Source organism: Alternaria alternata, assembly GCF_001642055.1.
Source record: "Alternaria alternata strain SRC1lrK2f unplaced genomic scaffold CC77scaffold_7, whole genome shotgun sequence".
NCBI classification, from domain to species: Eukaryota; Fungi; Ascomycota; class Dothideomycetes; order Pleosporales; family Pleosporaceae; genus Alternaria; species Alternaria alternata.
Window position 1 is genome coordinate 961620 of NW_017306196.1, and position 23756 is coordinate 985375.

At 52.1% G+C, this 23756-nt stretch overlaps 7 protein-coding genes across 7 annotated transcripts; 4 read left to right on the plus strand and 3 right to left on the minus strand.

The window, feature by feature from the left end:
• Nucleotides 1–508: 508 nt before the first annotated feature.
• On the minus strand, nt 509–1788 carry CC77DRAFT_1030162 (alpha/beta-hydrolase; the record flags this gene model as incomplete). Its single annotated transcript, XM_018526565.1, has 2 exons — nt 509–654; nt 705–1788. 2 exons carry the CDS (start codon nt 1786–1788, stop codon nt 509–511), a joined length of 1230 nt encoding a protein of 409 aa, XP_018387649.1.
• An 840-nt stretch (nt 1789–2628) lies between these two features.
• Nucleotides 2629–4614, plus strand: CC77DRAFT_792713 (PLP-dependent transferase). The gene has a single exon (XM_018533201.1). The coding sequence runs from the start codon at nt 3053–3055 to the stop codon at nt 4388–4390; it is 1338 nt and encodes a 445-aa protein (XP_018387650.1). The 5' UTR covers nt 2629–3052; the 3' UTR covers nt 4391–4614.
• Nucleotides 4615–4685: 71 nt separating this feature from the next.
• CC77DRAFT_1060124 (hypothetical protein) lies at nt 4686–5072 on the minus strand (the record flags this gene model as incomplete). Its single annotated transcript, XM_018528312.1, has 2 exons — nt 4686–4809; nt 4867–5072. 2 exons carry the CDS (start codon nt 5070–5072, stop codon nt 4686–4688), a joined length of 330 nt encoding a protein of 109 aa, XP_018387651.1.
• A 422-nt stretch (nt 5073–5494) lies between these two features.
• Nucleotides 5495–6794, plus strand: CC77DRAFT_1019245 (FMN-linked oxidoreductase). The gene has a single exon (XM_018524796.1). The coding sequence runs from the start codon at nt 5598–5600 to the stop codon at nt 6651–6653; it is 1056 nt and encodes a 351-aa protein (XP_018387652.1). The 5' UTR covers nt 5495–5597; the 3' UTR covers nt 6654–6794.
• A 278-nt stretch (nt 6795–7072) lies between these two features.
• CC77DRAFT_1030165 (SAICAR synthase-like protein) lies at nt 7073–14206 on the minus strand (the record flags this gene model as incomplete). Its single annotated transcript, XM_018526566.1, has 4 exons — nt 7073–9035; nt 9142–11242; nt 12235–13079; nt 13179–14206. The coding sequence occupies 4 exons, from the start codon at nt 14204–14206 to the stop codon at nt 7073–7075; spliced, it is 5937 nt and encodes a 1978-aa protein (XP_018387653.1).
• Nucleotides 14207–14644: 438 nt separating this feature from the next.
• Nucleotides 14645–20717, plus strand: CC77DRAFT_960209 (hypothetical protein). Its single transcript, XM_018535597.1, has 3 exons — nt 14645–19286; nt 19340–19431; nt 19482–20717. Exons 1-3 carry the CDS (start codon nt 14881–14883, stop codon nt 20405–20407), a joined length of 5424 nt encoding a protein of 1807 aa, XP_018387654.1. The 5' UTR covers nt 14645–14880; the 3' UTR covers nt 20408–20717.
• Nucleotides 20718–20842: 125 nt separating this feature from the next.
• CC77DRAFT_1019249 (ARM repeat-containing protein) lies at nt 20843–23710 on the plus strand. Its single transcript, XM_018524797.1, has one exon. The coding sequence runs from the start codon at nt 20950–20952 to the stop codon at nt 23404–23406; it is 2457 nt and encodes an 818-aa protein (XP_018387655.1). The 5' UTR covers nt 20843–20949; the 3' UTR covers nt 23407–23710.
• The last annotated feature ends 46 nt before the right edge of the window (nt 23711–23756 follow it).

A 23756-nucleotide genomic window follows, 5' to 3' on the forward strand; every position in this document is an offset into this window, starting at 1 on the left:
GCGGACTGTTCGCTTATGTCTGTGATCAGTTGAACAGGCGCACAATTGAATCGAATCTAAGCCTGGGAAGGTAGCTGCAAGGTCGAAGGACCAGCTACTAGCGCTGATCGATGCAAGAGTGAGCATGCAGCTTGGTTCGCCATTTTAATATTGTCAATCATCGCCTACGCAAACTCAAAGGGTCAGTGCTCATTCCAAAAGCAGTTTCGAAACTAGCAAGGTCCACTGGAGGAGGTGGATGTATATGCACAGTGGCCAAGCATGAGCGCTTCAGTGAGCAAGATTGCTGGGCTGTTGCCAGGAATGAAAGGTTGGGTGCGGCGAACTCTCTGATTGCCCATACCTTCCCGTAGAAGTTGTGTAGAATAGCAAATATCAATAACAAACAACTCTGCAGCAGAGGTACATTGGTGGCCTCTCATTTTTATCCTCTCAAAGGACAATTCACTGACAATCAAATAACTGCGACAGCGGATTAGTGCAACGAACAGTGGAGAACAAATCTATATCAATAACCAGTCTTTCCAGGGACTATCTCGTAGCATGGTCCGCCCTTCCCAAACATCTTCTGCAGATCCGCAACGATCACATCCGGCCTCTCGTGCGCAGCGAAATGGCCACCTTTGTCGTTGATACTTTCATGGACAAGAGGGCCTGTTCGCATGTGAGTATAAGTTCCATGCGCATTATCATGAGAGTCATACCTAAGGTTTTCGCCCACAATCTTGGGACAACAGTGATCTCATTAGGAAAGTGCGCGACACCAAGCTTCACACGATCAACCCACTGACTCGTGCGCTCTCGATTGGGGATCAGATCCGTGGGGTTATGTTGAGCTTCATAGTAGATCCTAATATGCGCATTGGGGCCTGCAGTACTGAACCAGTAGACACTAACCCATGTTAAAACCTCATCGTCGGTCCACTGATAGCTATCAGTCCAGTCAACCAGCTTCTCGTAGATCCATGCCAGTAGAGCAACAGGGCTGTCTGCGAAGGCATATGAGAGTGTCTGCGGCTTGGTAGCTTGTAACTGGCGATACGCTTGACCGTCGGTAAGAAACCACTCAGAGCGCTTCATGCCTTTGGATTCAGCATCTGTGTAGGGAGTCATCGCGTGCTGGAGAGCAAGTACAGGCTGTGATGTAAATGTCGGCGCGTGCGCGCGCACCATATTGATGTGACTGGCGAGAACATTATCCGGATAGAGAATGCCCATCGACCTGGTTATGTAGAAGCCCCAGTCGCCGCCTTGAGTGACATACTTCTCGTATCCGAGGTCCTGCATTAACCGGTGGCAAGTCTCAGCGTACTGCGACAGTGCAAAACCAGGCTTGAGGATCTTCTGACTGAACCCGAAATTCGGCAGGGATGGTGCCACGATGTGAAATGCGGGCTTGCCTTCTTTCTCACCATCTTCCAGGAGTGGAAGCAACTTTGTGACCTCGAGAAATGAGCCTGGCCACCCGTGACTGAATAACAGTGGCACTGCATTTGGGTTAGAGCTTCTCTTGTGTACGAAGTGTATGTCGATTTGTCCAAAGCCATCAACCTGTACTTTCTTTCGAAAGTTTGGCAATTCGTTGATCTTAGATTCGACTTTTCGCCAATCGAAACCGGTTTCCCAATGTTTCGCTAGACGCTTGACGTCCGATAGTGGTGAACCATATGGCCACTGGTCAGGTGTATCCAGTTCATCAGGGAAGTCCGCGTCTGACAACTTTCTTTTCAGCTTCTCGATTGCGGTGTCTGCAATCGAGATCGTGTAAGGCTCAGGTTGCGAAGCCATCGTGAGTGACGTTGTGAATGTTGGAGGTGTCAACCTTGTAGTTGTGCGCTCTTTGTGTGATGCGACCCCTCAGTTGAGCCAAAAGCCAAACAGCGCCCTTTTAGCTATGCACATGTTGACATCATGTGCCAAGTATGCGCTCTTAATACGTCTGCTGCTGCGAGTAGTTACTGCTATAATACTTAGTAATGTCGCAATTGTAGCATGTACGCCGCATGGAACCGTACTGGGATAGTTTCCCATTTGAAACAACATGCGTATCTCGAATGGAGCAAGTGTCTCTTTGTGTCATATGCTCCGCGATCGCACAGTACGCTGCTGATCGTGCTGTCGCGCGAGCTGATAATTCGGTGGCTGGGTAAGATGACAGCTAGTCCTCTTCGAACGGTCGACTCGGCGCGTGTCGCGTATGCCATTACGCCATCATCCCCGACGTGTCGTGCACGAAGTCAACAACCCTGTCCTTGATGAGACGGCGATTCAAACATCCTCATGACATCTGCACGGTACTTCCATCGAGCACGCATCTTTCCGACAGCGCCCCAGGTATCTACGTAGGTAGGCTCCGACAATACCGAGAAAAGCGATCACGAAATCTATCAAGAAACACCGCCATCTACGACTGATCAACTTCTAGTAGAAAGTAAAGAAGCATTTAGAAAAGGTTAAGCCTACCGAGGTCGTATTGCCTACGACGGGTGATGATCGTGGAAGAGCGCTTTTCAAGAGTTTGACGGCATTTCGGAATGCATCGCTCGGAACTGGTCGGAATACCTAACTATCACAAGCGCGGGGTCTCCGCAGCCTACCATGACGTTTATCACCATAGTGCAGCACGATAGGGTTGTCATTGGCTCTTGATAAGGGACCCAGATCTATTGGCTTCTATTGCTACGATGACTGAGCGCTCTAAGTCACCTGCGTCGAGGTTCGTTCTGAACATCCTCCGCAGTATTCATAGGCTCAGGTGAGCTTGTTGCACTCGCATCATTCTAGGATTGTTAAGCCTATGATCGAAGGGTCTCGCAGTCTGCAAACGTATTCAGTGAAACCAATGGGCGAATCGACATCCAGGGCGCGAGTCACGACAAGTGTATGGCTATCGTACGGCAAATTCTCCTACGGCAAAGCTCCGACTTTCCATCCCGAACCGAAAGATTGACGGGCCTATACCGGCCCTATCGGATTGCCAGACTTGCAAGTATATTAGGCATCACCTCTCGAAAGCATTATTCGTTCTTTGTTCTTACTCTCTTGTCCCAGAATGAGCTCAATGGCGTCGGCCGACCACGCGAAGAGCGTATATGCTACTACCAGTGAAGCACTCCAAGCAGCCAAGCAACGATTCGCAGAGCGGAACGCTAAAAGCTCGCATCTACACGAGGAATCGAACAAAGCCCTGCCAGGCGGTAATACGAGAAGTGTACTTCACACTGCGCCTTTTCCGGTATTCCTGAAGAGCGGCAAAGGGTATCAAGTTACGTCCGAGGATGGGCAAACCTATACAGATCTTGTTGGCGAATTTACTGCCGCTTTATATGGCCACTCGCAACCCCTCATACAATCAGCGCTGGTCGATACTATCAACAACGTTGGTCTCAACTTGGGTGGAACGACTACCCTGGAGATGAGGCACGCCGCACTGATATGTTCGCGATACAAGCTTGATCTCATTCGATTCACAAACTCAGGCACAGAGGCAAATCTTCATGCCATCCAAGGAGCGAGGAAGTTCACCGGCAAGAGGAAGGTTGTAGTTTTCACAGGGGGCTACCATGGCGGTTGTTACACGTTTCCGGAAGATCACCCTGCCGAGAACTGTGTAGACCAAGAGGAATGGATTATTGCAGAGTTCAACGATGTTGAAGACACGAAGAGGAAGATCGAGGAGTCTGGAGACGTAGCTGCAGTGCTCATCGAAGGCATGCAGGGTAGAGGCCCGTGTCTCGTGGGTACTCATGACTTCCTGCATCAAGTTCAGGAATCAGCAAAGAAAGCCGACGCAATCTTCATTCTAGACGAAGTACAAACAAGCCGTTTGGCGCCGGGTGGGCTACAAGAAGTCGAGGGGTTGGAGCCAGACATTACGACTTTGGGCAAGTTCCTCGGTGGAGGAATTACATTTGGCGCATTCGGTGGGCGAGCAGACATTATGCGCGTATATGACCCACGGGAGAAGGGATCTTTAGGACATTCCGGCACTTTCAACAACAATACGCTTGGAATGACAGCAGGATACACTGGCCTTGCGAATGTGTACACACCCGAAGTCTGTCGCAACTTCAATGCGATGGGTGACAAACTTCGCCTCCGTCTTCAAGAGCTTTCGCATGGAACCAAAATGACCGTTACGGGTTTGGGAACGATCATGGGTATACATTTCTTGCATGATGGCAAGAAGGAACTAAGAAGCTTCCGAGATCGGCATGAGGACCTTGACCTGAGCATGCTATTCTGGCTCGAGATGATGGAAGCAGGATTCTGGATTACTCAACGAGGAAGCGTAGCCATCATCCTAGGTACACCCTGGGAGGAGTTACAAAGGTTCTCAGACTGCGTACGGGGATTTCTGGAGAAATACAGGGGATTGTTGAGTATTTGATCTTCATTCCCGAACTTCGTTGTTGCTGGAGATCTTGATGCGCTTGGCTTCCGTAACTTTCATGCGCAAGTGGCGCCTTGTGAAGCTCTCCCAAGATAGTCACCGCATCACCGTTGTTCTTTCGGAACTTTTTGAGATACGGAACTTTGTAGTCCAAGAGGTACATAAAGCCAAGCCATGACGAGATCAGGCACATCTTTCGGTAAGATGTCGTGTTCCATGCAACTGCAGCTTTCCCCGGGACTCTGCGCACCAGACTACTCGAGATATCCATGTAGAAGGTCTCATAGTATTGTCACTCCAACGGGGTGTAGTCGCACTCGATTGTGAGATGTTGTACCTCGGGCAACGAGTCACTGATGCGCTTGCTGTCAATAGTGGATGCAAAGCTCCTACGGATCATGATACGCTTGAAGACCCTGACCATACGCTTACCCCAATCAGCCAGTTAAAGGTTATCGTCTTTAAAGACCCACTTGTCGAGAGCCTCCTCGCAGAACGTCAGGGAAGCTTTCGGGTCGTCGTCTGAATACTTCCATGGGTCGGCTTGATCGAGAACATAGTCTAAGGGGCTTTGTTCAGGTTCTTCAGATTCCTCAGAGGAGGGGAAGTCCTGGAGATCAAAACCAAGACTCTCCGGCCAACTAGCTTCTTCACGCATTGCACTCTGAAGGAACGCCATGATGCCCGTGAATTCATGGAGACTGTTGAGCGTTGGTGTGCCTGTTATGACGAGGCGGTTACAAAACCAAGGTTACCTAGGTAGCTTTGTGACATGGTGTGCACGGATACTCTCGCGCTGTGGGATAATCATCCGAGTCGCATTGCGAACAGTAGTTCTATCACTAGAATAACTTGCTACGAGAGTGAACGGAAATTCTTCTTCATACTATAATAAAGCGTATTAAGAGCTATGTACATAGAGATAGAAAACCTAGAAGCCTACATTACTATTATTCTTTATGAGCTTTCTTTTAAGGAGTTACTGTAAGCTGCAAGGTAGAGCTTGTTATTTCTATACCTGTTTACGTTTTCTCTTGTATGTGGTGCTATCTGAAGATATGAAGCCGACAATGCAAAGCTTATCGGCCCACCCCACTTCCACAACTGGGCCGGGCCGCGACCGCCCAGTCCCGTGATACATTACCTAGGTACTTCATGACACGACAATCAAGCTCAACAGCGATAATCCGACACAAACTCTAAGATGGCCCCTCTAACCATTGATCCGCCCCTTCTCAATTCCGCAAACCCCTGGTGTACAACTCTCGATCAGCTTCAAGAGCTCTACAACTGTCCTCACACAGGCGCTATCACCACTCGCACCTCGCTGATCGGAGGTTTCCCTCACGACTCTGGACATCATCAATTCGCGTTCTTTAATCCCTCGACCCACGCATCCAGCACTCCCAACAAGGACCTTGGCGGCGACGCAAGCACGACAGGGAGTTTAAACACGCTAGGATACTCACCCATCCCACTCTCCGAATACCTGGGTTTTGTGAAAGCCATCAGCGATGGTCTAGGTGATGAGCCACCCAGTGGGAGAAAAACGTTCAAGCCCATCGTCATCTCCATAACGGGTTCTGCAGAAGAAGTAACCAAATGTTACCACTTGATCCACGAACTTGGCAAGTCCGTGAAAATGCGCCTTGCCATGGAAATCAACCTCTCTTGTCCCAACATTCCCGGAAAAACGCCGCCAGCGTACGATTTCACTGCATTGCGGACGTATCTCGAGGCGCTCAAGGTCGAGATCGATGTCGGCTTAGTAAAGGCAGGCGGAATAGATGAAAATGAACGAGTGGCAGTGGGCATCAAGATACCACCGTATACGTATCAGGAGCAATTTGAGGGGCTACTCGGTGTATTGAAAGAAAGTGTGAGCATGAAACCAGTATACCTGAGCTGTCCAGTGGACTTTATAACGGCGGTCAATACGCTGGGTTCGAGTCTACTCATGGTACCAGATACTGAGGTGGATAAGGGCGTCAGACCTACATTGAAGTCAACAAATGGATCTGGTGTAGGTGGTCTAGCAGGCGCGCCCTTGCATCCACTTGCACTGGGAAACGTGTATACGATCAGGAACATGCTGGACAAACACGAGGATTTGAAGGAGATCGCGATTGTTGGAACAGGCGGAGTGGAGGACAAGGCTGGATTTGAGAGGATGCGGAGTGTTGGGTCAGGAGCTGTGGGGGTGGGAACAGCGTTGGGAAGAAAGGGTGTGGATATCTTTGGGGAGATAGCTTCTGACTGAGAGGTGTTGAGATAGTTGGGTGTAAGGGTTTGCATGTGCGCATACACGCGTGGACCAATAAATGACGACATTCAAAGTGTTGTATTAATGAGCTAGCGCTACCCTACTCTTTATGATAATATACAAAGAATCCGCCTCAAGAACACCCCAGATTCCGCAAATTTCAAAAACTAAAAGCCACAACGCAGAGGTTCTGACCGCCCATAAAATGCTGCGCCGATGCATGCCAAAAGAGTTGCCAATTTCATTACCCTTTGTCTTACCATTATGCACCAAAACACCATGCTTGCAACCCAAAATGCACACAATGTGAAATAGACTGAACGTGGAAATGAAGGGAAGGGAAAAGGGATGGACGTATCAATATCGACTGTCCGACTTCTGTCGAGCGTGGGCAGCTTTGCTGTTCCTCCTCTTCTTTAGAAACTGGCGTAGCCTGTATCCTCACCACCAGCATCATCCATCCAGCCCGCACCAACCTCACCTAAACCAGGGCCATGGTGATGATTTCGCGCCATGCCCTCGCCCTCGCCTCGTTCGACCCATTCCTCGTTGATGTCATTCCAAATGCGTTGGAAGTAGAGGCGTAGTGATCGGAGGCCACGGAGGTACCCTCTATCGATGCCGTCGGGATTTTCAGGTGGACAAGGTAAGTCGTCTGGTAGAGGGTCTTCTGCAGTCACGCAGTTGGCAAAGTCGACAATTTTCAGCTTGATCTCTCCGTGCTTCTTGGGTGACGGTTTAGAAGCGACTGTCGGCCCTGGTGATGTAAGTCCAGATGGTATTGTTGAAACGTCTTCGTTGCTCGGGTTCGACAAGCCGTTAGGTAAAGAGGGTGCTGCGTCTTTCTCCTTCGACTCACCGTCCCCACGATCATAGAGCATCAACAAACTACTCGCGTAGAATCTGTATCCTGGAAGTTTTCGTATCATGCGTTCCAGTTGGCTGATCTTCTCCAATATGACGGGTATGTGTCTGTTTGCTGCTTTGTAGCTCGTCCCATCCCAAAAAAAGCGCTTAAGCGCGTCCTGAAATTCTTTTCCTGCTTTCAGATCTCGACCGAAGTACTTGTCCTCGAAGATGTAGCTCTGGGTCTTGGCGTTCCAAATTTGCATACCGCAGACTCGCACGCCGAGTTGAGCACTGGTGGTCATCTGACACTTGCGCCGTTGAGACCGCTGTTTCTTCTCATCGGCTTCCACACCATACTGGCGCGTACCCATCTTCAAGTCTAAGACACAAGGCCTTGTCATGCCAGCAGTAAGGTCTTCAAGAAGGATGAAGTGTTGAACGCGCTCGTCAGGCTGGTGCTGCGCCTGATCGGGGTTGGAAGGTTCGTCCTTAAGCGGAGCACCCGTGCCATTAGGAACAGCTGGAGCTGGCAGCATGGTACCCTCCGTTGGCCTCTGAGCATCGGAGCCATTGAGTGTGCCGGAGACTTGCACAGACCGACCCCTGTTCTGTTCCTTTGCGTCGGTCAGGGCGTTGCGATCCTCGTCCATGGCAAATACCTCCTCCTCGGCATCACCACCATAGCCGTCCTCTTCATAGTATTCCAAGTTGTGTCTCTGGATAGTATCTATTCCCAAAGGTCTCCTAGTAAGTCCACTTCCAGAATGACGACGGCGGGGAATAGTGTTTTGCGATGGCTTCAGAGTATCGCCATTCATTTCTGGTCGTCCAGCCGAGCTAGAAAGGGCAGAATCGGGGTTCTTGTCGGAAGCATGTCGGTGTGCTTCAGCTTTCAGAACTTGTTTTCGTGTGCACTCTTCTGTCAGTGGTGGATGCAAACCAGATACATCTGTGCTATTTCTCCTTATGGTAGGCGCAGAACCAGCCACAGTCTGTGGTGTGTCTCTTCCAGCCTTGCGGGTAGAGATCCCATGGTGGTGGTGACGCGACCGATGATGGATGGGTGGCGGTGCGAAAACTTGACGAAGCACTTCTTCTTGTAGTTTTCTGTTGATTGTCGTGACACCCCAACTGCTGGTATGCTGCAACGGAGGCCGTGTTGGACTTTGAGAGACATGTCCGTAATCACTCTGGTTTCGCCGATGTTGCTGCTGTAAGATCGAGGAATTCCTCATCCATGGATCTGGAGTGGTGGAACGTGGTGGCACACGAAATAGGTTGTCTGGGATGATATGCCGATTGTTCTCGAATATTACCTGAGGAATGGTCATACCAACTTGTTGCGAGTGGCTGACTACTCGGGGTTGTTCATCTTTGCCCCGATCTCCAGGAGCTTTGGAAGCCTGTCTTGAAGCATTTTCTGACTGTGTTGCAGAAGTAGTTGGCGCGGCATCAGATTTCGCTTTGTCCTTGGCGCCCTTTTTCTTTTTGGGTGCTTTTCGATAAGTCACGTTCAAGACACCAATGTACCTATAAGATAGCAATGTTAGCAAATGACTTAACTGAAACATGGGACGAACGCAAATATCTTGCTGAAGTCTCAGCTTTGATCGATAGCAGAGGGAAGTTGTCGTACCTTGGCAAGAATTCCAATAGCTCTGGGTGCTGCCGCTCCACTGTTTCGTAGAACTCATTCTCACGATTGTTCAGTTGTTTGCAAACTGCTCGTCTTGAAAAACGGTAGACGGTGGAATGGCCGCCCACTTGGTGATCGTACGGCTTCAGCTCCACAGCTCCCAGTGGGGCGGGTGGCTGAGCTACCTGTGGCGCAGCGGCTTTAACTTCCTGTTTGTGCGTAGTCGCAGTGGGCGTCGTTCCTAGGTCATCAGTCGCACTGGATTCATAACCAAGATGTGACTGAGTAGATTCGGCAATCGACTCAGATTCAGATTCAGCTGAAAGCGCATCGCCAGCGGACGTCAGCGGTTGTTCTTTGTCTTTCTTTACGGAAGTCGCCGTGGAGATATCACCATGAAGGCATTGATTGGTATCTTGGGACTGTAGAGAAATTTCTACTTCTTGTGGGGTTTGCACATCCTTCTCTGTGGCCCAGCCCTTTGGCCCCGCAACTTCGTGAGTTGAAGCCCTCTTCTCGACAGCATTCACCTCTCTATCTTGGTTCTGTGTTTCTGCAGGCAGTTGCTCACTTGTCTTGAGACGCCTATGGGGGAAGTATAGAGCTGAAGATATTTGCTCTTTCTCCGATTCGTCGTCTTCCTCCGAGCCCGGTGTACGTTCTCTGTTGCCTCCATCTTTGACTTGGAAGTAATCGGACGGCTCGTGATAGTGTGCTGATCCGTTCGTTGGTGCGTGTGCGTGAACCTTCTCCACCGCCGAGGTAGGAAGACTGCGTGAGAGCAATGATCTTGGGTCCGCGCCAGGGGTCAAGTTTCCGAAGCCGCGAATGTCCTCGAGAAGACGCCGCGGGAATTGCTTCTTGTCTGGAGTGCTCACATCCGGTCGCGTGCTTCCGTCAGAGGGAGTGGCGACAGCGCCTGGTTCCGTGCGAGGTGCGGCTTTCGCTTCAAAGTATGACTCAATTGGACCGCCCAGAGGTGACTGTACGACGGAGGACGCCATTGACGCGCGACGGAGCTGATCGATCAGAGCAACAGTCTCGTTTGTGGCTTCCTCTGAAAGCGTGGACAGGGTTCTCTCAACGGACGGACGCTCTCTCGCCTTGTTGTCCTTCTTCCTCGGTTCTTCGGTAGGGTCGCCATCCTTGAATACGCGTAGATAGTGGCTTGCTTTCCGACTGCGGGCAGACGTAGGTTGCTCAGTCTTGGCAAGTGTTGCTTCAATCTTCTTTTCCATCTCAACGTCCATGACAGGCTGGTCGGAGATCATGTTGCCCTTGAACGGAACAGGCTTTCCCTCACGCCATTCTCTATTCCTACGTCTCTCCTCGCTCTCGAGAAGAGCCTCGTATTGGAGTTCGGGACGCGGTGGGGTGCTGGGGTGCTGTACGGGCGAATCGACGGGACTCATAAAGGGCGGAGGACTGTGATGGATGGCGTCGAAACCCACACCAGCTGCAATGGCTGCGCGGGGGTTGAAGGGGGTAGTCAAGACGGCTTGGTGGTCGATAGAAGAAGTGGATGGCGGCAGGGTGGAATGTTTCCTGCGAATGATGGGCGGATCCATCAATCGCCTCTGGGGAGGTGCTGGTGCTGCCATCTCTGACAGACTGTGTTCGGGAGCATCGTTGGCGGGGTCTACATTGCGTGCGCTGGCCCGCGGAGAGGAGATGGGGCTGTCGGTGTGGAGATAGGTAGTCGCGAATATGCTGTCGCGCTCGTCCAGCTGGGGGCGGTCAATTGACGACTTCCAAAGGTTGTTGTTATCGTGGACAATGGGAGCCGTGCGTGAACGGCCCGTCTGGGAGAGGGTCTTGGGCGTCACTTGGTCGTGCTCGGGGTCCGGCGTGCGAACTCCATGGCTGGCGTTCGACCTCACCGATGCGGGGGGTGAGGTATTTCCTTGGGCGTCCGGCTGGGGTGACATGGGCTCGACATTGATTCGACCGTTGGGAAGGCACCTCGTGGCAGGATGGGTGGCAGATATTGCCGGGTGGGCGCTCAGGTCGTTTGCCAGGATGCGGTCGTTTGGGCGCGGCGGAGACACAGCGGAGGGCCAGCAGGGGCGGATCTTCCAGATTAGCGTGCAGAGCAGCGGCGCTGGCGGATGGGAGGGCTGCAGATGTGGTTCCAGGGTGCTAGCGAGCGAGACACCAGTGAGAGATGCGAAAGGTCCACGTTCTAATTCTGTGTGGTTTGGCGTCAAGGCCAAAGTGGCGCAAAGATTATCCCAAGCGAGCGGCCCAATGACGTCTGCCTGACTGCCACCGCGTAACAAAGCGCGTCAGTGCAGATGGCCCGAGTGGTTGGTGGTTTCGCGACGGTACCGTGCGATGTTTGTTTACACAATGCAGAAGACGGACGTGGAGAGGGCAGTTTGGCCTCTGGCGACAAAGACAATTGGGCTTGGCGGCAATTGCGCGGGCAATTGCTGCGACGTCGTGGTTGCCTGTCCATGTGAAGACGAGGCAGGAGCGTCCGTGCACAAGGAGCCACATGAACGATGTCGGCACGGTTCACGGACTGAGCTAGTCGACGTTGAACGCTTCCAAGGTTCAACCCACGACACATGCCATCACCATAGGCTGCAGTCACGCGCTGCAGCTTCACTTTGCAGCTTCGTTGGAAATTGGAAAAGCACAATTCTTGACATCTGTGACACAAGCTAGACGTCTTTTCGCCTCCGCGCCGTCCTCCCCGTGCCCCTACAAAGGCCCGTATCCAAACTATGCGGTACCGGCTATACCATCCCATCACGATTGCCTCACCCCTTTCGCCGATATCAATCCGTGCTCTGCCCAAGGTCTTTTGCTTGCATTGACTATGCATGGGCTCCAGACGTCGACGACCAATCACTCGAGAACGTGGCCTCTCACCGCCTGCTGCATCCTTACGTGACTATCGCTGCACGTCGCTGTGATACCGGTACAGGAATGCTTCCATCTGGCAGGACCAGAGTGCCACGACGACCAAGGCCACTGGTGGGACGTGAACATGCCGCTGCTTCCGTGTTGCTCTGACCCGCACAGCATTGCCTAGAGACGAAATCATATTTCCTCTTTGTCATAGCATTCAAGTGTCGTCTATATTACGAAGGAATCGATCTGTAAAATCCAGATCACCAGTAGGGCCGAAGTCACCTAGTGACGTGTCGATGTCCAGTGCTGGGAATCTAATGTCCTTCAACGCCCCCTTGGACATGTCACCTAAAAGCCCCTGAGATCCTTGTGAAGCTTTGTCTGTAGTGAAGCTCCAGATCGATGTGATGTTGTTCTTATCCTTCAATGGAATTCGGTCGGTACCAGGAGTGGGGCTCTTAGCGATTGCGTCAGCTTTCAGTACCCCATCACTAGGACTGAGAGCGAACCGCAGATTGCTTCGTTGTGATTCTTCAGGCTTCTTCTTCACTGTGCTGAACGCGAATGGTGACGCTGCGCCAAAGAGGTCCTGCGTACTGATGGGTGGAGCCTGCAGTACAGTCTCGGGTGCCAGCGGTTCGTCTCGCTGGACCGTGAAGCCAGAATGGGGTGTAGTTGCTGCGATGGGAGCGGCCAAATACGGACGGGGTGTATCTCGAAGTGAGGGTTGTGAATCCAATCGAAGGACCTCAGGCGATACTATGGGGAAAGTGCTTTGCTGGAACTCAAGCTGAGCTCGCAGCAATGCGGCTTGTGTAGACCAGTCAGAATTATGACTGCCTCGACTTGTGCGGAAATCCGAATTCTCATCCTGGACCACAGTAACATGTCCTTCCACCTGCGGAGATGCTTGCACTTCGACGGTAACTTCCTCTGTACAGACCTCCTGCAGCTCATTCTTGGCTTCATCCTGGGTAGCAGTCTTGTCAGCAACTGGTTCTCTGACTGAGGGAGCTTTCTCTGGCGATGAGTCGAAGTTGACTGCTCTCGGCCTCAGTTTCGATTTTCTAGAAACTGGCCTGGGCGTGGACGCATTATGTGTATCTTGGTGACTGGAGCGTCGTGGCGGTTCTCTTGGGTTCGAGGCTGATGTTGAGTTGATAGATCGGCCCGCAGACTGCTGTACATCATCTCTTGTACGTCTTCCCTGACTTCCTATCGAAGAAGTAATGATCGGTACTGTCCGCTGTGACCGTTGTCCCGACTGACTGCTGTGAGGTGTTGCTATGGTCAGAGCCGGAGTATCACCTGCCTCGGTTACTGAGTCTGCAGCGGTTAGGACTTGTGCCTGAACTTCCGTATCGGCACCCCTGGTAGGTGAGGATATCATCATGGAAGCCGACGCGCTTGATGCCCATTCCTCTTGCTCCAATGCTCCAAGTGCCGATGTCTGAGCCTGAATAGGTGCTTTTGGGAGACTGAGCCGCAATTCTGATAACGTTTGTGTTTGTGAGGCGCTATTTCGCGATCGTGATCGTGTTGGAGACGTGTCCGTGTTCCGGTTTGTGGCTTTGCGCATGTCGACTCTGGCGGAGTCAGGGCGACGCAACCAGAATGGGTTTGTCATGGGAGAGCGACTTTGTATGCATCTAGCCGTGGATATGCTCACGGATTCTATCGTTTCGGGTACATCTTCTTCGTCGTCGTCGTCGGGTAAGGGCGCTGTCGCGGGCGGGACTTCGATTTCGTCGAGGCTATCGTCGTGTTCGCGGCGGTCGAGGTCGTCCTTGGCAGCCCTGGATGTTTCTGGCGACTCTGTCTGGGGCGGCGCGGATTCTTCGACGACAACGCTTTCAGTGCTCCTCCTCACCCTTGCGCTGCTCCTATGCCCAATTGCGTCTCTTCGACCAACAGCGGCCTTGTTGCTCTTGTGTGATATCTTCTTCTTCTTTTTTTCTACTATGGGTTTTGCCCATGGGTTCTTCCAGTCATTGTTGAAGGGTCCTCTTAGCCCTGCTGTGACAATGACGGGTGCTCGGCCACGCAGATATCGGGATGCAATCGCTTCGATTCTTCGTCGCTTCGCTGCCCGGTGCTCAGCGTCCTCGTATTCTGCGAGTGGTTCTTCGAGGAGGTCTTCTGGGTCGACATGGAAACCATCAAAGTCCAGTCCCCGCTTCAGGTGAGGGTGTAAATAGAGCGGCATGTTTATGGGCAATCGTGACGAGAAGCTTGTCCTCGACACAATGCAGCTCTAACTAGAGTCCAGCATGTGACAATGTTCTATGGGTAGCAGCAGTGATGATGTAAAAATAAGGTGGGGTCGGGTCGAGTCGCATCGTCGTTCGGCGTCTGTGTCGTAGCTGCCACGGCGGCGTGAAGGGAGGACCAAGCTCAACAAACAAGCTCGGGAGACAAGCGAATGAATCCGCCAAGACAAGATCTGCTACCGTCTCAGAGATGGAATAGCCGTTTTCTCGGGACGGTCTAGTTCTCTTGATTGGCGGGATAGTCATCGTCGGCGCATTGTCGTCTTGCGTTTTGCGGGAGATCGTATGTGGTTGCTGTGGGAACGACTCCTTAGCGCACGCGGGGATAGGCCGTGCATCCGGCATCAGATGTCATAGATGCTCGCTAGTATATCGATATACACCCGATAACAAGTCAGCACGACTCGTCGACGCGTTCTTGGACGTTGCGCCCGCCATTGAGAAAGCCGCAGAAGCAATATGCCGTTTGCGCTAAGATAGCAGCATTATTTTGACGCGTCGGCGCCAGCCAGCAAGTTTCCTCCTCACCGCTTCATTTTCCAGCGCCCAAACTTGAGACATCAACACGGCCAACGCGGCACCGGCCGAGACAACCACCACAACCACCACCATGGCCAAAAACCCACCACAGCCCAGCTACTTTGAAGGGCTCTCCGAAGAATGGCCCCAGGAATCACCAGCCACAATCGCACGCAATGTCCAAAGCCCGGCCGTGACTCCCCAGAGCGCGGCAAAGGCCCGCAGTCGTCTTCCCCGCATGCGACAGTCCTCAGGCTCCTTCTCCGAGATCCAAGTGCGCAGCATCGGCAAAGAGCTTCGGCCGCCAAAGCAGAGGAGCGCCCTCCTCGAGCGCAGCTACAGCGACATCAACGCCCCGCCCGCCCCGTCATCGCCCAACGCGTCACACATTGAGCCCCCACGTCGCGCCTCGTACTCGTCTTTTTCCATCTCGCAAGGCTCCGGCATTCACTATGGAACAGTCGCACACAACACGGTCGCGAGATCACCCACAAAAGAGCCAGGATCCCATGACACGCCCGAGTGGAGGCGCAGGCTCGTCAATGGCGAAGTAGGCTACGGCGGCCAGACCGACTTGTTTGGCCCCACAGGTCTTGAGAACATCTTCCAACCACCAGCCGGAGGTGCATCAGACGACTCTGCGCAACCAAAGCGCAGACTTGGGCTGCTGAAGGGTCTTTCTGCCGTTCCGTTACCTTCGAGTCCACCACCATGGCCAGCCACGCGACGGAACGCGCAACAAAAGGAACAAGACCACGATGCCACACTAGATGAGCAACAACAACAAACAGAACTAGAGGAGCCCTCCCACAATGAAACAACACACGAAGAAGAGCCATCGGAATGCTCTCAAAATCTTATGCCGCCGCCAAGCGACCCGGTACGGACCGTGAGCGGCCAGATAGAGTACGAGAACGAAAACTTCAGCCCTGTCTATCTTACCATGACCGGGAACATGAAGACTAGCCAGGCTGCCAACCCTGCCCCCAACTTCAGAGGATCCGAACTTGCCAACCGGTTACGCCAGATCGGATCGCCGCCCCCAGACCATTTTCAGTCCGAGCAAGAAGAAAGCGCACTGGGTTATAGCCGCGAGGACTCATCTTTTGCCAGACTGCAAGACGAGTCGCTACCAGAAGGCCTTCCTGCTGGCACTCCAGATATGGCGGACATGAACCGGAATGTAGAGTTTCGAAGAGGTGGATATTCTAGGGACGGATCTTTCCATCGCAAGCCTCTCAGCCCGTCGCCAGAAAGGATAGCTGGGTCGCGACCATCCAGCAGTCGTGCCGTCACAGCTCAGTCGAGTACAACCACGAAACACCCTTCGCCTCCTCCAGCATTGGTCACCAACCCATCTACACCACATCGTCGACGCGAACAATTCTTGAGTCCAGACCGAGCAAAAGGCTCTGGAAGTCCGTTGAAGCTCTTCGATGCGCATGACACCTTCACAAGTAACCGTATACAGAGGCGACTTAGTCAGCTTGAGTACAAATCTGAGAAAGCTTCTAGTGTCAAAGAGGGCACGGCAGAGTCAAGCAAGGCGGCGCCGAAGCAATCGAGGCTGACATCGGTAGAAGAAAGGAGCATGCAGAACCTCGATCAAAGTCAGTCGGAACTGCCATTCAGACTTCCGTCTTTCGGCCAAGGCCAGCTAAATCAGCACGAATTCTCTGGTGACTACTCTGCAATAACATCCGATGATGATTACGATGCGCAAAACGATAGCGCCCCCGACGAGTCACCCTCTACAGATGTTGCGCCTCCTGGCAGCCGCCAACCTTTCAAGTTCCAGCTTGACGAATCACCAGTCCGACGCCAGCCTTCAAAAGCTCGTAGACGTGTATCTAGCCAGGCAGCGAACCCAATAAGAAATGTCAGTCGGAATGTCAGTCGGCCAAAGTTTGTACCACACCGGAAGGTCTCTGAGGAAAAGACGGAGGCATTTCCAGAAGAAGATTTTTCAGAAGTTGTTCACGAGTATGCTGAAGGGAAGAGAGGTCCGACATCGCCGTTCAAGAACCCTACTCCCAAGCGTAGAAGGACAATCACTGCAGCAGATGAAGATGAAGAGAACGAAGATATACCGAGTGATGCTGAAGCAGGCACAATACAGCGTTCGCATGCAGCCATCCAGGCGGTTGTTGGACGTACGCAAAAGGACGGCAGTCTAGATCCCTCGACGAACATTGCCGACTCAGAGACGCTAGCCCGACGGCACATATTGAGACCACGCAACCCTACGCCTAGTCAACGAAGGCGAGAGGAGATACAAGCAGAGATCATGGAAGCTACAGAAGCTTTCATCCAAGCTTCACCAAAGCTCAACACAATTCAGGAACACCTAGATTCATCTATCATGTCAGATACTGATACAGAACGAGAACATGCAAAGGCAGTCGCCAACCAGGTCGCAGCTTTCACTTTGAGGAGGCAACCTGGCGCGCGCGATAAGACTCGCAAACGATCTGTAACCACGCAAGATTTCCTGGATGAAGCGCTCAAAATCATGGACTTTATCCGCACCAAGGGTCGACCAACTAGTGGTTTGGGCAGCCTCGAAGAAACGGAAGCCGAGACTCAGCTGCTCGAAGAAGTCAACGACCATCCTTCCAGTATGTTAACGTTTGAAAGGCCCCCGAGCAAGGAAGGACGACAGTCATCCTGGCAGGACGCGAATAAGCGAGACATAGATGCAAGAATCGAGAATCACCTCCGCAAATACCAAGAAAACGAGAACGATACTTTCTTGAACTCTTCGGTCAACTCTATTCGAGTATCACGCCTGAGAGGATCTGCAACACCAGAAGGAGAGAGTGTGGTGGTTGAGCAGGATGATATTCGGATCACGGACAACCCAAACAGGCACCAGACCGAGGATGACGAGGACCATCGCCCTAGTTCTGCGCCTCGTGGAAACGCCACACTCCTATCGACAGCTTCATCTTTCGGAAACACAATTGTCACAAACGCATCACGTCGTTCGGAATGTGTCGCGACGCTAGCTCCCGAAGCGGTGGCGCATCTTATCCCTCAGCAAGTCGCAGGCATGAGCTTTGATCGCGACAAGAACATTTGGGTCCGCCAGAAGAACCCGTCCAGGCAGCACCAGCTACAAGCGGAAGAACCAAGCGCCATGAATGCTAGCGAAGATGATCCTTTCGGCAACATTCCTGATCTGACAGTAGAAGATACGACTGAGCTAGATACTAGAACAGGCTCTCCAGTCCGCCTCCAGCCTACAGCAGAAACCATCCTCGAAGATACAGAGAAGCCAGACGACGACGAAGACTCGCGTCCAGTGACCCGTGAAGGCAAGGGTGTCGCATACACGGAAACAAGCTCGGCACCTTCCAAGGCCTCGAACTTTGGCTGGAGCTTCCCCAAAACTGACACACGAGCTACATCGTGGAGCACTCAAGCCCCGCGGATATACAGCACACACAAGATGCCTCATGCGCCTACAACGTATGCCATTCCAGAATCAGAAGAAGATGGCGTCGAACATGAGATTCAGTATTTCGAAGGGAGGGACCACGCTCCTGCAAGTGTGCAACGTCCGCGAGTACGAAACGTTACTATCTCGATCGCTGAGCGCGAGGATCCAGCACGCGAACCTCAACCCGAAAATGCTCAGAAGCAACGCCGCCAACAATGGGGACCCTCCAGTGCTCAGCAGATGTCAGATAAGAAGCAACCAGCTTGGGGACAGACAAACGGTACCCGTACCATGTCGCATGGACGACCCAGTCGTCTGCCCGTCTTCAACGGAGATGGTGACTTGTCGATTTTGGATGATGCCCCGTCGAAGAATTATCGGATGGAGTTATCGATGAACGTCTCTGCGCCCTCTCTTCGCCATGGACGACGGGATACGCTTGTGACTGCACCATCATCACCTGTAAAGGATGTCACATTCATGCTCAGTGACCTACCTGAGTTTACTCTCAACCAGATCGATGAGTTCGATCTCCCAGATCGAGTTGTGGTGAAACATAACGGTAGCCGGTTTTCTAAAGCTCTAGAAGATCGTTATGCACAAGGCACTGCTGAGCTTGTGAAGGCACTACAGGATGTCGAGCCCGATGAGCCTTATTGGGAAGATCTTCGTACTGTCAATCTCCACAAAAAGGACCTTAACAGCTTGCACCGTCTAGATGAGCTCTGCTACCACCTCGAGGAGCTCGATGTTTCAGACAATAAGATCAATCAGGTTGAGGGTATTCCTTACTCCATGCGTCGACTGCAAGCACAGAACAACTGTCTGAATGGACTTACCTCTTGGACGACCCTCGTCAACCTACAACACCTTGACATATCCGGTAATGATATCGACAGATTGGACGGCCTCGCTGAATTGGTGCATCTCCGAATTCTGAAGGCGGACAACAACAAGATCAGATCTCTTCAAGGCATTCTACATCTCGATGGCCTGATGGAATTAAGCGTTCGCGGCAACGAGATCGACACGGTTGACTTCAGCCGAACAAATCTGTGAGTCCGATTAGAGACTCCATCTCATCATTGTTTGCTAATCTGTTCGACAGGAAATCTCTCACTGATCTGGATTTGAGGAAGAACCACTTGCTTGAAGTACGGAACCTGCACTGCTTGCCCCAGCTCCAGCATCTCAACCTTGGTATGTTTTTCGGTTGCTACGTTTGCTAGGACATTACTAACGATACGCAGACGACAATGAGATAGAGGAGTTTCCACTTATCGACACGGCTTTCAAGCCTTGCAGATTCCTACGGTCTATCCGTATCTGCCGGAACGGAACCACGATGCTTGATGTTGATCAGTACTTCCCTAAGCTCGAGTCTCTCTATGTTGATGGCAACTGTTTGACCCAAGTATCTGGCCTAGAACATCTTCGACATCTACGCACATTCTCCGCTCGCGAACAGATCCTCAACTCGGAGTCGGACATGGAGATGTGTGCGAGCAATCTTGTCAGGAATACAGAAGTCCGCAACCTGTATCTCTCGCTCAATCCGACGTACGGCCTTCAGATCTCGCAACATCTACTGAGTCTTCAGCGCCTAGAATTGGCTTCCATGGGCCTAAAGGAACTACCAGATAACTTCGGTCAGCTTACGCCGAACATTCGATCTATCAACCTCAACTTCAACTCTTTGACAGATCTTCGGCCACTCCTCAACATCAAGCGATTAAGTGAGCTTCTCCTGGCAGGCAACAAGCTCGAGCGCCTACGTGCCAACGCAATGGTCTTGGGCAAGCTGGCTACACTCTCGAAGCTAGACTGGCGAGACAACCCGCTCACGCTTCGCTTCTACGCTCCGACATGTGAAAACCGGGTCATGTCTCTCAGGCAGAAACCCTCCGACGAGCAGCTCACGAACCGCTTCGTTCTACCTGAGGGGGAAGTTGAAGCAGATGTGCAACACCTCCAGCGACTGGACTACGAAACCCGCATTAGGCGGCGGGTCACCGAGATGATGCTTGCCAATCTATGCAGGAGCTTGAGGGAGCTCGACGGGCTGCCGTTCGACAAAACGCGCGTGCTCGTCAAGGACGATGTATGGGAGCGCCTGCTGTTCCTTGGCGTTATCCAGCGCAAACGAGCAGATACTGCTGTCGACGACGGCAAATAGTGGTGCATACGATGATGAGAACATATAAGCATGGAGTTGTGGGGACAAGGACATTTGGGAATGGAATTGGCGCACGTTTCGCAATTACATATTGGGTTTCGCATAGCGTTTTGCATATGGTTTTGGTTGGGGTCTTGTACGATACTTTTGGAGTTGCGTTTGGTGGTTTCATTGTTCTTCGCGAAGCATCTAGTACTTGAGCATTTTCTAGGCGCATATCTTTCGGCGCAGAACAGATTCGCATAGGCTTCATTGCTGAAGAGCGAGGATTAGATTATTTGTAATGACTTCATGAACCGTATTTGGTAACGAACAAGATTCTGCATACCCCGCTCGGCAAGTGCTCTCGATGACTTGACGCCTCAGGATCGCTGCAGGCGGAACTTGGGTGAGCTGATCAGCCATCCCCCGCTCTCCACTAAATAGCTCCGCTGAGGCCCGTGCATCCTGCATCAAATCGTTCCAGGCCCCGTGACACGTACGCAACCATGAGCCCACAAGTTGGTCAGTTGAGATGATCTCCATTCACCATACACCTCACAATGGCAACTACTTCTGACGAAGACAGGGCGGTGCAGCTTGTGGAGAGGGCAAATGAGAGCACCAAGTCTGGCGAATTAGCTGTTGCAGCTCGGTACCTGCGTGAGGCTAGTACGATTGCGCCTGAGCATCCACGCATCAAGGAAGCATGGGTTGCGCTGAAGGAAGAGGAAGACAAGAGCGAATTGCTGGGTTACTGTCGAGCTTGGGTGAGGAGCAAGGATGAACACGATGGAGAAAAGGCACTCAAGGCGATAAAAACACATGGCTTGAAGCAGAAAGAAGCAGAACAAGCGATGGATATTTTGTTTGACTTCAAGGGCGAAGATGATGTATTGGATCAGGTCTCGGGTGAGCTACTGAAGAATCCGGGAGCACAGATGTGGCTTGCGAGAGCCGTCCGGGAGCAGCCGACGCGGATTTACTACGAAATGTTCGAGCGGGGTGACGACTCTATCGACGGCTTGCTCAAGGTCTTGCTCAACCGAGCGATTTGGCCCGACGATGAATCGTTCAAGCAAGGTCATCGAGACATGTTCATGCTCAGTCTAGCCATGATGATGGAGGAGGCGCTCGAGCACCCAGAACGTGCGATGAAAGGCATTGCGCAGCTGCTCGCTCATTATGCAGAGCATCTCAAGGGTATCATCGATGCGGATAGCTTCGACGTGATTCTCACCTCACTGGATATCCGACTACCTGCCAGCCTACGCAGTCAAGCTACCCTCGCAAGTATCAAGCTATTCGAACTTGCACCAGAAACTGCCAGCGAGTTGATTTCAAAGTTTGTTGCGGCTCGGACCAAGAAGGGAGAAGCGAACGACCTCGTTATCGCGTTTTCAGCGGCTGCAGCCATCTTCCCAGTCGCTGTCACGCCAGCAGCTGCATTGTTCCTTACAGAGGGCTTCGTCAGCACATTGGTGCCTAGGGTCCAGAGCAAGAAGTCGCACAACCTCGAACAAGCGACTCTAGAACTTATCAGCGCTGCATGCGTGGATAAGAATTGCCGAGAGGCGATCAGCAAGCACTGCAGAGAATGGCTGGAGGACGTGGTTGCAGAAAGTCAGAATAAGAAGCGGGCTAACCTAGCCGCGCTCATACTCGTCAAGCTGGGCGAGGAGCAGCCGTCTGAGGATGCGCCAAGGATTGTCAGGGCGGAGAAAGTAGACCAGAGTGATCTGATCGCTAGCTTCAAGTCAATGGTCATAGGCGGCGACACATCTTCAAAGCAGGATTCTGTCGAGGGTCTAGCATATGCTTCTCTTCAACCCAAAGTACGAGAGGATCTTTCCAAATCGCCCAAGTTCCTCAAACGCCTCATCGAAACCATGAGTGATCCTTCATCACCAAAGAACATCGTATTTGGCGGTCTCACCATTTTCGTCAACATCACACAATACCTCCCTTTGCAATCGGAAGAGGAGAAGCGCATGGCACAACTAAAAGCCTACGCCAATGTCCAGAAGCCATCCGCACCACACGTCCTACTCAATGACGAAGACGTCGCTATACGATGCAAACGCATTCTCGAAGCCGGGGTTGTCCCCCTCCTCGTCCACGTCTGCAAAAAGGGCTCTCCATCGATCCTTACACAGAGCAGTCTGATACTCCTCTCGCTTTCGAAAGAGACCAAGTCCCGAGGTCTGATGGCCCAGCAGGGCGCGGTCAAACTGCTCATCCAGATCTGGGACCACATATCCTCCACCAACGATCTTTCAACCACAGGCACAACGCCTTTCCCACCAGCCGCCTTGCCCACGACCGCACAAGCACTCTCCCGACTTTTGATCAGCATAAACCCTTCCCATGTCTTCAATGCCGCGCTACCAACCACATCAGCCATCCGCCCGCTCCTCAGCCAACTACAGCGAACAGATTCGAGCACATGGCAACTACACGCATTTGAATCGCTGCTCGCGCTCACAAACCTCGCGAGTTTGGACCGGAATACACAAGACCATATTATACGCCAGTCTTTCGATACTGTTGTCGATGATCTACTACTCAGTGCCAATACTATGATACGACGTGCGGCAACGGAACTCATATGCAATCTCATGGCTTCACCAGTATGTATTGGGAACTTCGCTGACGGAAGCCCCCGCGCGAAACATCGCTTGCACCTTCTGCTCGCCATGACAGATGTTGATGACGCTGCTACGCGTTCAGCGGCTGGTGGCGCACTGGCTATGCTGCTGAGTGTTGATATCGCTGTGCTGGAGTTTTTGCAGCAGAAGAAGAGTGTCGAGTGGCTGGTAGGGCTGTGCAAAGATGATGATGAGGGGATCAGGTATCGGGGGATCGTTTGTTTGAGGAGTGTAGTGGATGTGCCTCAGGGGGTGGAAAAGTGTAAGGCAGAGGGTGTGATAGAGGATTTGAAGGAAGTGCTGAAGGGGACGAGAAGTCCAGACGTGCTTGGAGCGGGGGTGGAGACGTTGAAAATATTGATGGGTCAGTAGCACTGCACTTGAAACCACATTGATCCATGGTGTCATGGTTTGCTGCCAGGGCACACGCAGATGCACTATGTACAATACCACCAATGATTACACAGATAAAAAGGTGGCCAAGGACGTACCTTGCAGACAGGTCGACTGTGGCGCGCTCTCCTCTTCTTTCGATACATATCGTTACCAGATCTGCTATTATCAGGGAGACAATCTTTGACAGTTTGGACGTACATGCGTATGCGAAGCAATATCGTGCATTCGTAATTGACGTGTGGCGGCGGCAATGGTACTTCAAGACAGACAGTTACAACGACGGTTGACCTAACGTATGGAGTCAAGTATGCGACATGTATTCTTTC

Excerpts from the sequence above, each read along its gene's own strand:
- CC77DRAFT_792713 (XM_018533201.1), top strand. The coding sequence starts at position 3,053 with ATGAGCTCAATGGCGTCGGCCGACCACGCGAAGAGCGTATATGCTACT.
- CC77DRAFT_1019245 (XM_018524796.1), top strand. The coding sequence starts at position 5,598 with ATGGCCCCTCTAACCATTGATCCGCCCCTTCTCAATTCCGCAAACCCC.
- CC77DRAFT_960209 (XM_018535597.1), top strand. The coding sequence starts at position 14,881 with ATGGCCAAAAACCCACCACAGCCCAGCTACTTTGAAGGGCTCTCCGAA. Across the intron at positions 19,287-19,339 it reads GACTTCAGCCGAACAAATCT|GAAATCTCTCACTGATCTGG; the intron begins GTGAGTCCGATT and ends TCTGTTCGACAG. Across the intron at positions 19,432-19,481 it reads GCTCCAGCATCTCAACCTTG|ACGACAATGAGATAGAGGAG; the intron begins GTATGTTTTTCG and ends AACGATACGCAG.
- CC77DRAFT_1019249 (XM_018524797.1), top strand. The coding sequence starts at position 20,950 with ATGGCAACTACTTCTGACGAAGACAGGGCGGTGCAGCTTGTGGAGAGG.